Genomic DNA, 15,916 nt, shown 5'->3' on the forward strand with positions numbered 1-15,916 from the left:
TCTAGTTTATTGATGTTATCCTTTAGAGCCTAAGTTTTTTACTTTGACAAAGTGCGGCGCATTCCTACTTTATGTTTGCCACGTGTGCTCTTTGGCTAATCCATGGTCACAGACTCACTGCTGCCCTCCTCTAAATGGTTTGTGATATTGAACTTATACTTAGGGTTGGGATCCTTTTATTTTTGTACATGGCATAAAGATCTAGCTTTAATATTTTGCACGTGGATATCCAGTTTTTCCAGTGCCATTTGTTACGATTATTTTAAACAAATACGCTTCCCAGTGAATTGTCTTAGAACCCTATTGTATTAGATACTTTTCTATTGCTGTGACAAAACATGATGGCCAAGGCAAAAAGTATTTTATTTATGTATTGGTTTTTCAAGACAGGGTTTTCTCTGTATAGCCCTGGCTGTCCTGGAACTCAATCTGTAGAACAGACTGGCCTCAAATTCACAGAGATCTGCCTACCTCTGCCTCCTGGGATTAAAGGCCTACACCACACCAGTTAGTGGCAAAAAGTATTTTAAAACAGGACTAAAATGTGGAAAAACCAAGGAAAGGATCACAGTATTTTGTTCTATTTTTTTTATACTCATATAGTGGAATACACAAAATAAGTGCTGACTTTAAAGCTCTTTGCCTCCTGGAAAGGGCTTTTAAACTGTCAAAGGCTGATCCTAGAAAGCTAACATGGGAGAAAAGAATAAACAATGAGTGCCTGGTGCTTTTTTTTTTTTTTTTTTTTTTTTTTGGTTTTACGAGACAGGGTTTCTCTGTATTGTTTTGGAGGCTGTCAGTCCAGCCCGGCCTCGAACTCACAGAGATCTGCCTGCCTCTGCCTCCCAGAGTTCTGGGAATAGACAGCCTAAACATGGGAGAGAGTTAGGCTAAAACACTAAATTACATTTCTTTGCAAGTATATATTTTACTGAGTCTAGAAACTTATTTCTGCTTTTTTGTGTGTATTTTATATGTACAGGTGTTTTGTATTTTATATGTATGGGTGTTTTGCCTGCATGTAAGTCTATATGCCACATGCATGCCTTGTGTCTGAATATGCCACAGGAAGGCCTTGGATCATGTGTCTGAATATGCCACAGGAAGGCCTTGGATCTCCTGGAACTTTAGTTACAGATGGCTGCGGGCACATACCACTGTACCTGGCTCCAGTATGACTTTCACTGCCAAATTACCAGTGTTGGCTGTACTTCCTTTTTGAGCTCTGGTTTGCCTTTAACTGTGGCCATCACTATGTCATCCAGCACCTTGACCCCTTTAGACAGAGATATAGACTTTTGGCTCCTATGTTGTCAGCACCACCTTTCATTGTGGCTACTGAAAGATCCAAAGAAAACTAACATTTCCCACTGGAACACATACCATATTCTTGCCTCAATTTTGATGTCAGAATATAAGAGAAAGAAAAAGTCCAAGTCTGGGAAATGTTATACCATTTTACTGTAACCTTTACATCTTGCCCTGAGCAACAAATCCAATGAGTACATGATAGAAAAAAAACTAAAAGAAATAGAAAAGCAAAACAATCTTAAGTGAAATAATATTAAGTGAAAAAATATAAGACGATAATACAATATAATGAGAATTTTTATTTTACAAACAAAAAAGGCAAAAGACATGGTACTAAACTGACCCTAAACCAAATTCTGATTTCATACCTTGTAGTTGAACTTTACCAGTTTATCAGTTAATTCCACTGAAAACTGACTAAGTCTCTGTGGAAGCACAGAATAAATTTAGCCACGATGACAGCAATGACTGACAAAGAAAATGATTGCATTGCTGTTACAATTTCTTTTTCTTCTTAGAAGCATACTCCATGGTCATGTGGAGAATTGAAAGCTCTCCTTCTACCTTCCCACTGTGACCGCCATGTCTCTCAGAGAAGTTTCACTAAACCAGGATATCCTTTGCAATAGCATACAAAGTCCTTACTTTTGTCACATCTGTTATCTTCAGAGAATATTCTGAATGAGCAAGTGAAGCTCCCATTGCAACAGAGGAATTTCTGCAATAGAAACAACAAAGAAGAGATAATCGTATCAGTTGCTAAACACACCCTCCTTCACTTTATAAACTAATTCATGGCTCAAGAATAAAGGAAGGTAATTACTTGAAAAATCTAGTAGCTAAATCTATCAGGCAGGAAATTGGATTTCATATCTGAAACTGTACATGCTAAGGTCTTCCTTTTTTATGTTGAACCCTTTCCTCCCCAGTAAAGACGATTCAATTAAGTTAGGATTCCTCTAGGGTATTGAAAAAATAAACATCATAGTTTAAAGTCCTTAATGATGATAAAATTTCAAAACAACTACAAGTAGAGAGCAAAGGTAAAGGAAGATAAAAATGGTACTGAGGCTGCCTTGTACCAATTATTAACTTAGTAAAAGGAAAGCATACAGAATGAGTACATGTGAGTATCTGACTCACTGGATACTTTACTGCTGAATTAATTTATTAAGTGCTTAAGTTCAGCAATGCTTGAATTAGGAAATCATTCCCACAGAATTAACAGTCTCTCTCTTAGTGGACACACAGACTACATACAACCATAAAAACGTTGATGGCTAACAAGACTAAGCAAAGGCTATGTAAAGGTTTATTGATATTCTAAAGCTACTGTTTATGTCTGCAGAGTAACAATCATTTTAGGAATATTTTCAACTGAAAAACCAATTATAATACTTACTAATCACAGCATTCTATTATTCAATAGTGGCATTAACTAAGGTTTTCTTATTTAAGCAAGCAAAGATTAATTTCAGCCTATCCTGTACATAAAGAATGTATTTGTACCGAAACTTCATTCCTGAGTCTCTAGAAGACCGAGCAGAACAGTGGAATTCTGTAGCACCTGAACCCTCAAGGATCCTTTGTAAATTTTTATCTGTTATGCCACCTCCTGTTACAAAGAAAAATGAATATACTAAATGGAACAGAATATCACATGACAAATCCTTATTCTACATAAAATCTCCACCGATTCAACAATTATTGTCTCTAAGCAAAAACTGGGTCAGAAGACAAATATAGACTCTGGAGAACTTATAAGGACAGAGCTTATAAAGAAACCCATTTATACATTGGTTTATGTCACAATGCTATGCATTATTAACTTTGGATTTAAAAGGACTATTCTGAACAAGGAAAATCATTCAGAATTTCATTATTGCTTTCCCCTCAACTTATATATGGAAAGTTCAAGATAGGTTTGAGGAAAAAGCTACAAAAGCATTAGAAGCTTATCCTCAACAGAGAACCTGCAACGTTTCACTCTGGCCCAGGATTTGAAGAACACACTGACTCTACTGGAAATAAGAGTAAGCAAACTATTTACAGCTTTTTTGTTGTATGATTAACTCTTTGTTCCATTTCACTGATGAATCTAATTTTACTTTATTTAAACTACATAGCCAAGTACTTTATGATGACATTCATTTTGGTAATCTTTAACATATTTATGACAGTCATACTCTGAACTGATACCAGTAATTATAAATATGAAATTATTCATCTTCATATTTTGATATAGAAAATACATTCAAAACATTTTAAGATGGTAGTAATTATGCACTTTGTACTTTAAGCTATGTTTTTAATAAACTTATTCAGACTCATTAACTTGGCTATTTGTTGTTGTTGTTAGTGCTATAGTCATATTGCTGAACCCTTAAAATGTGGAAAGAACAAGCCAGGCAGAGTGGTGAATATCTCTAATATCAGCACTTGAGGCTGAGGCAGGATGAGCTCAAGTACGACCAGTCTGGGCTACATAACAAGACCCTGTCTCACAAAACAAAACAGCAAAACAAACAAACAACAACAATAATAAAAACACAATACAACACAGAACAAAACAAAACAGAAAGAACATAGGCTGACAAATCAGATTTAGATTAAAATTCTGGGCTTTCCAACTACAACTGTAAAAAGCTGTGTGATCGTACTGAAATTATATGACTCTACTTAGACTCAACTGAGTCTAGTGGAAATACTTTGAGCTCTTTAAATGTAGGTTTGTCATATGCAGCCTTTTTATGTTGAGATATGTTCGTTCTAGCCCCACTTTCTTCTGAACTTACCATGAAGAGGCTGGATTTTGATATGTGATTTCTGACCTCAAGTCTGTTGATACAATTGTATGGGCTGGCAGAATATTCCATTTATTCAGGCATGTTGCCTAACATTTGGCTTTATCATAGGACAGCAGCACTGAACTTACTCTGTCTCACTAAGATGAATATTCGAATTTATAATATTCTAAGCGGTGAGAAAGCAAACATGTAGAAAATTCCTTATTTGCTCCTCTTTAAATCAACTTCTTTTAGAAGGCTCTTCATTTTCAAATCTCAGCAGAGACCTTCTAATCTTAAAACATTTTAATCAAACTATATATTTTTATCTCTAAGTACTATGTTCTAACACTTTCTCCCTTGTTTTCTTGACTCATTTGCTCTTCCAACACTTTATTTCAGTGTTATGAGAAAAAACAGAGACAAATACCTGGCATCACCACAATTCTGCCTTTTGCCTAAAAAGGGGGGGGAAAGACAGTAAATTTTAGTATCTTTCTCTCAATTGAGATTAGTAAGTATATTAAAAGTTTAAGTACTGTTAATGTTTAATTTTTCAATAGCTCTCTCTTTCTTTCTCTGAAGGAAAGGGTATTGAGCAAGAAAGATATTCAGCATTATAATTTTTCCAAAAAGATTTTTATTATATTGTCTTAAAATGTATAATATTATAAACACAAAGAACAGGTGGAAAATTAAACTTTATAAGAAAAATATTAAAGGAAAAATCACAGATATTTTGAGTTTGTGGCATGCAGTAGAAAGAAAACAGGAGTTTCCTGCATATACATAATGGGTTGACAGTTAAAAAGATATGGTGTAAAACTAGACAATACTAATGACACAGAAAAGGTACAATTTGCTGTCTAATTTGATCTCAAGTACCCTGGTTACTGAAAATGCTGATGCAATAAATAAGTAAAAATCATATAAATACGTCGCTGGCTCTGCTTTTCTTCCATAATCACCAAGTCAGTAACATTCATTTTTATAAACTAGCTATCTAACAGAATGTCCAGAGTAACCACAGCCATCTTGTACCTCATCTGTGAGCTGCTTTATTAGAGGTAGTCCTTCTAGTGCTGAACTGTCACATCCACTGGTCAAAACACGTTCAAATCCCAGGGTTAAGAGAGTCTCCAGAGCTGCCATTGGATCTTGAACCATATCAAAGGCTAAAATAAGTAAGACTGATTTGAATTTTGATCAGAAATATCCTCTAATTCAATAGTGTCCAAAATGTAGTGTGTGTACACATATTATAATACATATTATATATACTGGTATATAAAATGGCATTTGAAATTAGTCAAGGTAAAGCATTTAAACCACAGAAACAAGAAAATGCTACAAACCAGAGTTTCTTCTTTCTTTTCTTTTTGAGACAGGGTCTCATCATGTAGCTAAAAGTAGCCTAGAATCCACTCTGTAGACCAGGCTGGCCTCAAACTCATAGAGATCCACCTGCCTCTGTCTCTAGAGTTCCAGGATGAAGGGTATGCACCACCATGACTGCTCTAAGAGCTCTTTTTGTTGTTGTTGTTGTTGTTGTTGTTCCTAAGGTTCTTTTCATTTTCTAAGAGTCAGAGTTTGCCAGTACAAAAGTCTGCATACCACCGGTAATATGCATGGTCATTTTATTAGTACATATTCCTATAGGTGCATTTACTGAGATCCAGATAAAAAGTGACAAGTTTCTAATTTTCAGTAATCACAAGTCTTTCTCTTTAAAATAAACTTACTTAAACTTTACCTTAAAGCCAGGCGTTGGTGGCGCACGCCTTTAATCCCAGCACTCGGGAGGCAGAGGCAGGTGGATCTCTGTGAGTTCGAGGCCAGCCTGGTCTACAAAGCGAGTTCCAGGACAACCTCCAAGACAATACAGAGAAACCCTGTCTCGAAAAACCAAAAAACAAAAACAAAAACAAAAAAAACTTTAACTTAAAATAAGTATTAATACATTTATATAGGAGGCATTTAAATATGATAATGCTATAAATGTGACAGGTGAACGATCCACCTGGAAAAAGTGCCTGTCCTAGAGCAGCCTGGCATCACATACAGGTTTCTTGAGTAGTTATTTGTACTCATAGTGTAAGGCTGGCTGCTTTCAACAGACAACATGACATTTCAATTCTGTCCTACTAAGATACTTCCTTTCCTAAGTCAGAAAAAGAGGCACAGGCTTATAATTCTGGCACTCAGGAGGATAAGGCAGAAGGATTTCAAGTTCAGGGGAAGGGAGGAAAGGGGAGGAGAAAGGAGGTTAGTGGAGAGGGAAGGGCTGAGACTTCTCTCTTCAGCACACTAAGAAAGGAAAGTGGTCTAGGAACCTTAAAACAGAAAAACTACTCTGCTTTGGTGCTCAGCCCTATTATGTGATTCAGAGATCTATATTATGGTGGTGAGGTAATATGGTCCTCGGGACAGGCTCCCTTTTCCACCGTTTGGTGGACACAGGCTGCTAGCTTACTACAGAAGTTTTTCTGTGCCATCGCTTTCTCAACAATGGTTATCCTGCCTTAATAAATAAACAAATGGGAAAAAATAGGACCAAGAACACTACTAATATTTCAATAAATTGTGAAAATATTTTTGTTAGATTTATTAGACAAAGAAATAAATAGAAATTTGAAGTCATCTTTTAGTTAAAATTTTAAAAATATAATCTATATGGCTGGTTTATTTTTTAAAATTAATAAGAATGACAAAATTTAAAATATTTTGAGATAAATGTTCACTAATTTAAAAATATTTTTCATGTTTAAATTTTTTTGGTGTGCCTGGCATCAAGACGCTGACAAACTAACATCTTTTAGTAATTGCTGTTCTATAAGAGACACTGCTAATACCAAATCAAGACGCTGACAAACTAACATCTTTTAGTAATTGCTGTTCTATAAGAACACTGCTAATACCAAATCAAGACAATAGTTTCTGGTAGTGTCATACGTTTCAAAGGGTGACAAATAATTTATCTTAATTTCTATACATGGAGAATGGTTTTGCCTGGAGGTACATTTCACCCCAGTGGCCATGGTGATTTACTCCTTTTAGTGCTGCATATGATCTAAGGTAATCTAATGAATAGTGAGTCTTAGGATTGCTACTTGCTTGGACACAAACACTTGCAGACAATGTTTACTCTCTTCTCAAGCACATGCTACCACCACCTTAACAACATTTCATTAACAGAGCTTTCAAGTTTTCTAGGCACTGAACACCATTTCTAAATCTGTAACTAGTATCACTGTAACAGTATACAACAGTGTTCATTAGAAGGGTTATGCCATCTGGTAAAATTTGAAACCTGACACCATTTAACAAACCTATTAAAACAGAAATGACTCACCTCGGTGAAAAGTGACTGGCAGAGGACGGCAAAGAGCTATAAAAAGAAAGTCACACAAAAGCATGAAGAGGCTGATTACTATATGCAGAATTCTCCTTGGGCAAAACTTTTATACTCTCTTCTGCTAAGATAGTGAACTAAAACAGTAACAAAATGGCAGCCTCATAAACTCAAAAGTCCTATCTAAGCTCTGACTTTTATATATAAAATACAGACAGCTATCTACACCTTAGGGGCACCAAACAATGAACTGTAAAGATAGAATTACACCTTTTACTTGGCTACTCAAGAATCTTCAAGAAAAACTTTGGCTTTGTAATGTAGGTAGTTTATATCTATCTTGTCTACTTCCTCTCCTCATTACTGACTAGAATAACTTCTTAAGTTTTGGTGCATGGGTTAATGTAATCAATGTAAATTTCTCTTAAACTCTGCAAGAGTAGTACCTGATCTACAGCAACAAAGGAGTTTCGAGAGGGCTTTGCCACATACCCTTTGCCCCAAATATTTAAATAACCTCTTTTTAAGATAGGCTAGTTTAAGTATCTACACTTATGGCTGAAAAATCAATTTTGTGATTTTTTTTCCTGCATCAGGAGTGTGTGTGTGTGTGTACTAGAGGCTTTTACACCATAGCTATAAATTCTTACCCACAAGAGACATGCACAGCTCTTTGTCAATGTGTCCATCTTCAGTCAATGCTCCAAATACTAAACCATCAGCACCATAAAGCTTGGCAAGACGAATGTCAGCCTTCATCACTTCAACTTCACGATCTGAATATAAAAAGTCACCTCCCCGTGGTCGAATCATCACAAAAACTGGAATTTGGACACTTTGTTTTACTACTTGAAGAATACCTGTAAGAACAGAAGCAGACTAAAGTTCAACTGTAACCTAAAAGATCTGGAGAAGTTATTAAAATACCGTTGGTCTTATATAGTTATTCTTATGTATTATTTCCAAAGGAAAAGGGTTGACAGAACTCAGAGAATGATGACATCAGAAGGAGGCCTATGGAGAACAGCAGAAACCTTGAGTGAATGTCTAAAGAATGGATGGAGTCCTCAGTGAATGCACTATTAACAAAGACCAAAGCCTCAGACCCATGGAAACTGGCAAAGCCTTCCTCTGGGTGAGGCTCAGAGGCATGGCAAAGCCTGTTCTCTGATCCAAGTGTGAGCATTTACAAATGACTGACCACAGTGTGTAAAAACTAGCAACTGCAGCTTCCTCCTCCCAGATGACTGGAACCTAAGACTGCGCCCCTACACACGCCACATACAGAGTCTAGCTTACTAGTCTACCTGTGCTGAACATGATACATAGGCTGAGACTTCAGCTTGTTGCATAGTTGGTGCCACTCCATCAGAGCAAGCATGACCCATCACATCCCAGCTTCTCTGCATGCGAGAGAGAGAGAGAGAGAGAGAGAGAGAGAGTGTGTGTGTGTGTGTGTGTGTGTGTGTGTGTATCTGTCTGTCTGTCTGTCTGTCTGTCTTTGCTTCCAGGACCAAGCCGTGGAGGCCAATGAGGAAACAAAAGTGTTTATGGTGGAAGTTAAGTAATAGAAAAATCAAGGGTTAAAGAAGAGCAATTTATAAGGACGGAAGATACTTAAAAGCACTTATCACTGATACAATAAAAACAATTTACCTTCCAACTTTTTGATGTATGAGAACAAAAATATGTTTAATTAAATCTTTTGATGATGTTATTTACAACCATAAGCATTTCTAATTGGTTTCATAGTCATCATATACTTAACATTAAATAATCACTTGTCCCAACCTCTGTATGAGAAATTTAGTGAAAAAGAAAGATACTTACCCATGCTGGGTGTGGTTCCTCCCTCTAGTAAGCTAGCACATAATTCAATCCGACCAGCACCTTTTTAAAAACACATTTTTTAACGTTCCTATGACAAGACAAACTGTTTATCTAAATACAAAAAGAACCTGAGAATTTAATTGAAAGAAATAAAAGTATAAAATTAGAGTAAAAACATTTTAAATCTCAATTGTATTCTACAATCCTTATTGTGTTAATGATAGTCAAATTAAGAGTAAATTCAAGTAAAGCCAATTCTCTTAAAAATTGTATTAGAGTTATTATGCACAGGGAATAAGGGCTCTATTGGATAGAAAATAGTAGAATGTTAACTCTCAATCAGTAAGAAAGTAACATCAACTTTTCAAAACATTCCTCATTACTCTAAGATTTAAGACAAAACAAAAGTTACTTTAGAGTAGCTATCAAGATAATTTCAAGGTGAGGTGAATGTTGATAGCAAAAGAACTATTGGAATCATGTTAAAACGTCTCAGGGACAAGGCTCTCACTAGCCAAAGATAGGATATTTTAAGCATTAATAAACAAAGCAACTATGATAGATAAAAACATATACGACTATATCTAGTTTTATGCCAAGACAACTCACTGGAGGATAGCAAACAGATGTGCTATTTTGAAAATGAGTGAGCAGAGAAGCCTGCCTTTCTCCCTTCCTCTCATACAACCACATTTCAATATGAACAAATGATGAAAAGTTGTTCTTTCTGGTTGTTACTAGTGAATGAATGAATGAATACATAAATAAATATTAAGCAGGGCATGGTGGTACACACCTGTAATTCTAGCACTTGGAATGCTGAGGCAGAAAGATTATCATGAGTTCAAGGTCAGCCTCAACTACATAGTAATATCCTATGTACCTCCAAAAACAAAAGAACAAACAAAATCCAACCTTAAATATATACACACACATATACACACACACACACACACACACACACACACACACACACAAATTATTAGATTGACAAATGACTGGAAAACTTATAAAAGATAGATCAGGCTGGTAACCCCTGAATCCACTGACTAATCTTAACATTATACACACACATATACATGCACAAAAAAAAAACAAGATGTCCTTCTAATGTAATACAACAGGATACTGCCTATAAAGTCATTTTTAAAAATTATTTTTTATTTCTATATTTTCATTTTAATTTTGATGTTTTGAGACAGGGTCTCTCTATATAGCCCTGGCTGTTCTAGTACTGGCTGCATAGACCAGGCTCACCTCAAACTCATAGAGATCCACTTGCCTCCATCTCCTGAGTGCTGGGGTTAAAGACATGCACCACCTTCTCCAGCTTAGGGTTAGGGTTATTTTTAAGCCTCGCTATTTTGCCTGCATGTCTGTATACTGTGTGTATGCTTGCTGCCCATAGAGGCCAGAAGAGAGCATCTGACTCCCTGGAACTGCAGTTAAAGACAGTTGTCAGCCACGACGAGGGGCTAGGAATTGAGCCCAAACCCTTTGGAAAAGCACCCAGTGTGTTTAACCAATGAGCCATCTGTCCATCCCTATGAAACAATTTTATTAAAATTCAGTTCTGAATTGGATTTTAAAGGGCTGGGTGAACTACAACTCAACAGGGAATAAAGTGATTACAAAATAATATATTGCACCACTTACATAAACAGCAAAGTTGAGACTGACACTCTGAATGGTGAACATCATAGTGCATGCAACAAGTCAACAACAAAATGAAGAAATCATAAAGTGTGGCAGTACATGTCTGCAATCCTACCACTTGAAAGGCTTAGGTAAGAGGATCACAGTTTGAGGTTACCCTGGGTTATAGCAAGACTCTCTCAAAACAACCAAAAATAAGGGCTATGTAGCTCAGTAATACAGCATGTACAAAGTCCTAGGTTCAATCCCCACGGGGAGCCAGGGAGGAAAAATATCATCTGTTATAGCAACCATCACTCCTCCATTCCTTCTCATTGCTATGAAAGGATTCTACATTCTTAAAGGTTTTCAAAAAGCAACATGGAGGGACAATAATCAAATGTGTTCAGCAAAATTGAAAACATGGAAACTGCTCCCTACCAAAAATATTTGCTGAAAATGACTGCCCAAGTATGTAATGATTGCTTTTCGTTTGTCAATTTGATTTGATATGGAATCACCAAGGAGACACATCTCTGAGTGCATCTTTGAGTAGAGGGAGTTTCCAGAGACGTGTAACTGAGGAGGGAAAGTCCTCATTGAATGTGGTGGCACTATTTCATGGGCTGGGGTCCCAAAACAAAAAAAGAAAAGAAAAGAAAAGGAGGCCAGCTGAGCATCAGCATCCACATCTCTGCTTCCTGACTGCAGACACAATGGGTCAGCTGCCTCAAGCTGTGTCGCTATGCCTTCAGTGCCATGATGGACTGACTATATCCTCAAACTGGAGGCCAAAATAAACTCTCCCTTTTGTTTCTTTTGTCTGGCAACAAGAAAAGCAACTAACACAAAACCGAATGGTGAGTAGATGGGGTGTTAGGATTCCCACTGCTGTGATGAAACATGACCAGAAACAACTGGAGGAGGAGTTTCTTTTACCTTATAAGTCTATCACTAAGGGAAGCCAGGGCAGGAACTAGAGAAGCCATGAAGGACTGCTGTTTACTGGCTTGCTCAATGTTTTCTTTTTTTTCTTTCTTTCTTTCTTTCTTTCTTTCTTTCTTTTTTTTTTTTTTTTTTGGTTTTACGAGACAGGGTTTCTCTGTTTTGGAGGCTGTTGGTCCAGCCTGGCCTCGAACTCACAGAGATCCGCCTGCCTCTGCCTCCTGAGTGCTGGGATTAAAGGCATGCGCCACCATCGCCCGGCACTCAATGTTTTCTTATAGTACCCAGGACCACTGGCCCACGGGTGGTGTTATCCACAGTGAGCTGGGTCCTCCTATATCAGTCATTAATAAGGAAAATGTACCACAGGCTGGCCCATAGGCCAACCTGGTAGGGATATTTTATACTCTGATGGTCCTTCTACCCAAATGACAAAACTAGCCAGCACATGGGAATTCACATGTTATGTCTGATTCACTTATGTTTGAAAATGTTCCTTAATTAAAAATAAATGTTTGGGGACATAGCTTAGTAGAATGCTTGCCCAAAATGCACAAGACCCTGGGTTTTACCCCTAGTACTATCAAAAAAACAAGTTAAAATTATTTTTCTGACCTTGAGATGATGGAAATGTCTATGCTGCTCACAAAAACAAATTTAGATACAAAACAAAACAGCACCTATGGTAAAAAGATAAGACATCTAAAACCATCTTTAATGTTCATTCTTATTCAATACTGGGGATTGCACATGCTACAACTGCTTCGTCACTGAGCTACTTGCTCAGTCCCCTAAAAATATCTTTAAACTATTTCGACTTCTTAAACTTGTGTCAAGTTCAATAAAATAATCACATTAGTGAATAAGCAGGATTATAGATGCTTAACTTAAAATGTGACCTACTGGGGGAAGGGAAGATTAGACAGTAATTTTCCAATAAATTTTTAATTTTGCTTTACTTTCTAAAGCAAGGTCTCCCTATCTAGCTCAAGCTGACCTCAAACTTTCAACCCTCATGCTGCTAACTCTCCCGTGCTGGAATTATAAGCAAGTGCCACCACGCCAAGCCCTTCAGTAGGTTTTCTAGGGCTTTTTTTTTTTTCTTTAAATGGAGTCTCATTCTATAGCTCACACTGACTTCACAGTAACCCTTTTGCCTCAGCCTCCCAGATGCCCCGTTTGGTAAGGTCTTTTCTGAGGTCAGTTCATAGGGATTCATCTTCAGACTCTAAAAAAGGCCATCAGCCACTACTCATTGTCTAGTTCCCCTTACCTCCTCTTTCTGCATTCATGGCCGACTCCACTGAATCTACACATATTTCCATAAGAAATCCATTTGGTGCTCCTAAAATACACGAACAACAGAAATTCTTGAAGGAACTAACAATTCATACCAATCTTCTACTTATACTTCAGTATTTGCTGCCTGAATCCAAATGTGCAATAGAGAAACAAACAGAGACACTATGATCCATCCATGTGGTAAAGCCGTTATCTCCAGACTGGGAAACAGATATACAGACAAATGCAAAAGAAACCAAACTGAAACCATCTTAGGACATACTAAATGTGAAATTAATCTTCCTGAAACACAGACCTCTTCATGGTGTCTCAGCTTGGACTCTCAGAATGCCTCTCAGCGCCAACAGTTATAAGGAACACATATTTAAAAACAAGGGTTCAAACCCTGGTCCCACCACTTTCTTCACTGTGTGACCCTAGACAAGTTACTTTTCCATGAAACGGAGGTTTCAACTCCTGTCCTCACAGTATGAACATGGAGATAATTTACATACAGATACACCCAGTAAACATTCAAAAAGGATTGTCATGAATAAACTACATATTATTTCCTCTTTGTGACTCCAGTGTTCTTCAGTGTCCATCTTTGCCAATGATTATACTATCCCAATTGTTAAAATCCTCCTAGATTCATCTTCAAATGCTAAACTTTTCCAAGGATCTTACCAAGTCACACTTCCATGTTTTTTTTTTTCTCCCAAAGTAGAAACGTTGATATCCTTCTTTTGAACTCCAGTAACTTGAGTTCCGTATTTCTCATTAAAACCCTAGTTTCCCCTCTTACTTATGGGATACATATCTGATCTCTATTGGTTGACATGAAGTTTCTTTTTCTTTTTTTTTTTTTGGTTTTTACGAGACAGGGTTTCTCTGTATTGTTTTGGAGGCTGTCGGTCCAGCCCGGCCTCGAACTCACAGAGATCCACCTGCCTCTGCCTCCCAAGTGCTGGGATTAAAGGCGTGTGCCACCACCGCCTGGCGACATGAAGTTTCTTAAGAACGCCGTTATTTAAGAATTCTTTATCTTCACCTCTCAGCAAGCACAGGACCTACCATGCTAACAAGTCATTCAAATATATACTAAAACATGAATTACAAATTCACATGTTAATACTAAAAAGTATGGGTTAGTGGCTTTGGGTTTTTCCTGCAAGTTAAATGTATAATGTATTTGTAATTAAGAATTTAAATGTTGGAGCCTAGAAAATGCTCATTGGATAAAACTATTCACTGTGCAAGCCTGACAGCCTGAGTTCACTTCGTAAATGTATTTAAAACTGGAAACAACTCTACAAAGTTGTCCTCTGACCTCCATCCACTCACTATACCACATGTAGCCCCCCCCACACACACAATAAAGATCAACACAATTTAAAAATGCCCAATTCGTTGGGAGGTGGTGGCACACAGTTTTGATTCCAGCACTTGGTAGGCAGAGGCAGGCAGATCTCAGTGAGTTCAAGGCCAGCCTGGTCTACAATGTGAGTTCCAGGACAGCCAGGAATGTTACAGAGAAACCTTGTCTCCAAAAACAAAGCAAAAGTGTAATTCATGCTTCATGTAATGATTTCTGTAAGAAGATATCATGCTGTGGTAGTGGTTACTAATGGACAATGAATTGGTAATTATTTTTATTTTTTGATGTTGCTTTTATGATGAAAATAACTTTGAAAAACAAAACTCTGTTACCTCCTAATATGAAGTTGCAATTGCCATTTATTTAATAAAGGACTACGGGTCCCATAGATTGGAACTCAAATGTTAGTCTATGGTCTTAACAACAATTCCCTAACTCCACACATCAGACAGCCACATCACCAGTCACACCAGTGGAAACGACAATGCTCAAGGAATCAGTAGCTTTACACAAGAGGATGGGCGTAGCTATGACGGGAGCCTAAGCAGCAAAGTGTTTTGTAGGGATCAAAACAGAGGCGGCAGTGCTGAAATGATACTCGGTAGCTTTGGGGACTCCGAGTCTGTGCCTTTACTTGACTTTTTCTGTCTTAGCCCCTCTCTCATCAGTGGGACGCAGGCACTACCAAATGTGTCAGATGGGACGCAGATGTAAGCATGAGGATCCAGCTACCTTCTATATTAAGAGCCTTGTAAAGTACAGAGCACTGCCACCTACACTATTCTGTTTAACATATAATAGGTACACTGGGGCTATTTTCTAATTATCAGCCAGTAGTTTCAGGACAGTAAGCGCCAAGGAAAACAAATGTGAGAACCGCTGGTTGGGAGAACTAAGAGTTCACTGAAGAAATGTGACTAATTCCCGTCTGCCGCGACAGCCAGCCTGCACAACTCCCGCCGGAAGCAAACAGTCACCTGTAACCAACCCAATGGCTGTGGAAACAGATCCCGCTAGTTTATTATCTACCACAGCGGCAGGGGGGAGCTGAGGGAACCTGTGGGAAAGCGTGACCCGCCGGGACCCCCGAGAAGCCGAGGGGGCTCGCGGGAAGCGTCACAGCCCCGGACCCGTGACAGGCGGGGACCCACCCCGGGGTCGACCGGCCGACCACCCTGCCAGGCCACCTTCCGCACCCGCCTTCCCCGACTGCATCCACGCCGGCTTCCGCTCGCAGGAAGTCCCTTTCTTCATGCTTCCCGCGTTCCTCCCTCGCTCGCCTTCGGTTTCCACTGAGTCCCCGCGGCTGCGCGAGCGACGGAGGAGGCGCGTTCCCGACGCCCGCGCCCCGCCGCGCCCGCGAAGCCGAGTCGTAGGCGCAGGCGCAGTGCTCAGCCT

General features: G+C 38.3%; 1 protein-coding gene across 4 annotated transcripts; it reads right to left on the reverse strand.

Annotated features, from left to right (window-relative positions):
• Positions 1 to 1,437: 1,437 nt before the first annotated feature.
• Positions 1,438 to 15,907, reverse strand: Cutc (cutC copper transporter). 4 transcript variants are annotated; one of them, XM_013112706.3, is made up of 9 exons: positions 15,715 to 15,907; positions 13,133 to 13,204; positions 9,280 to 9,339; positions 8,100 to 8,309; positions 7,450 to 7,485; positions 5,139 to 5,254; positions 4,528 to 4,555; positions 2,821 to 2,926; positions 1,438 to 2,029 (listed from the first exon to the last, which is right to left on the reverse strand). In XM_013112706.3, the coding sequence occupies exons 1-9, from the start codon at positions 15,770 to 15,772 to the stop codon at positions 1,915 to 1,917; spliced, it is 801 nt and encodes a 266-aa protein (XP_012968160.1). In that variant the 5' UTR covers positions 15,773 to 15,907; the 3' UTR covers positions 1,438 to 1,914. The 4 variants fall into 4 exon arrangements, with proteins under 4 accessions (XP_012968160.1, XP_021090766.1, XP_021090744.1 ...); XM_021235107.2 differs by having other exon boundaries at positions 15,670 to 15,907; XM_021235085.2 differs by having other exon boundaries at positions 5,139 to 5,272; positions 15,670 to 15,907.
• Between the last annotated feature and the right edge of the window lie 9 nt (positions 15,908 to 15,916).

Source organism: Mesocricetus auratus, unplaced genomic scaffold (genome assembly GCF_017639785.1).
Source record: "Mesocricetus auratus isolate SY011 unplaced genomic scaffold, BCM_Maur_2.0 Super-Scaffold_4256, whole genome shotgun sequence".
Taxonomy (NCBI): domain Eukaryota; kingdom Metazoa; phylum Chordata; class Mammalia; order Rodentia; family Cricetidae; genus Mesocricetus; species Mesocricetus auratus.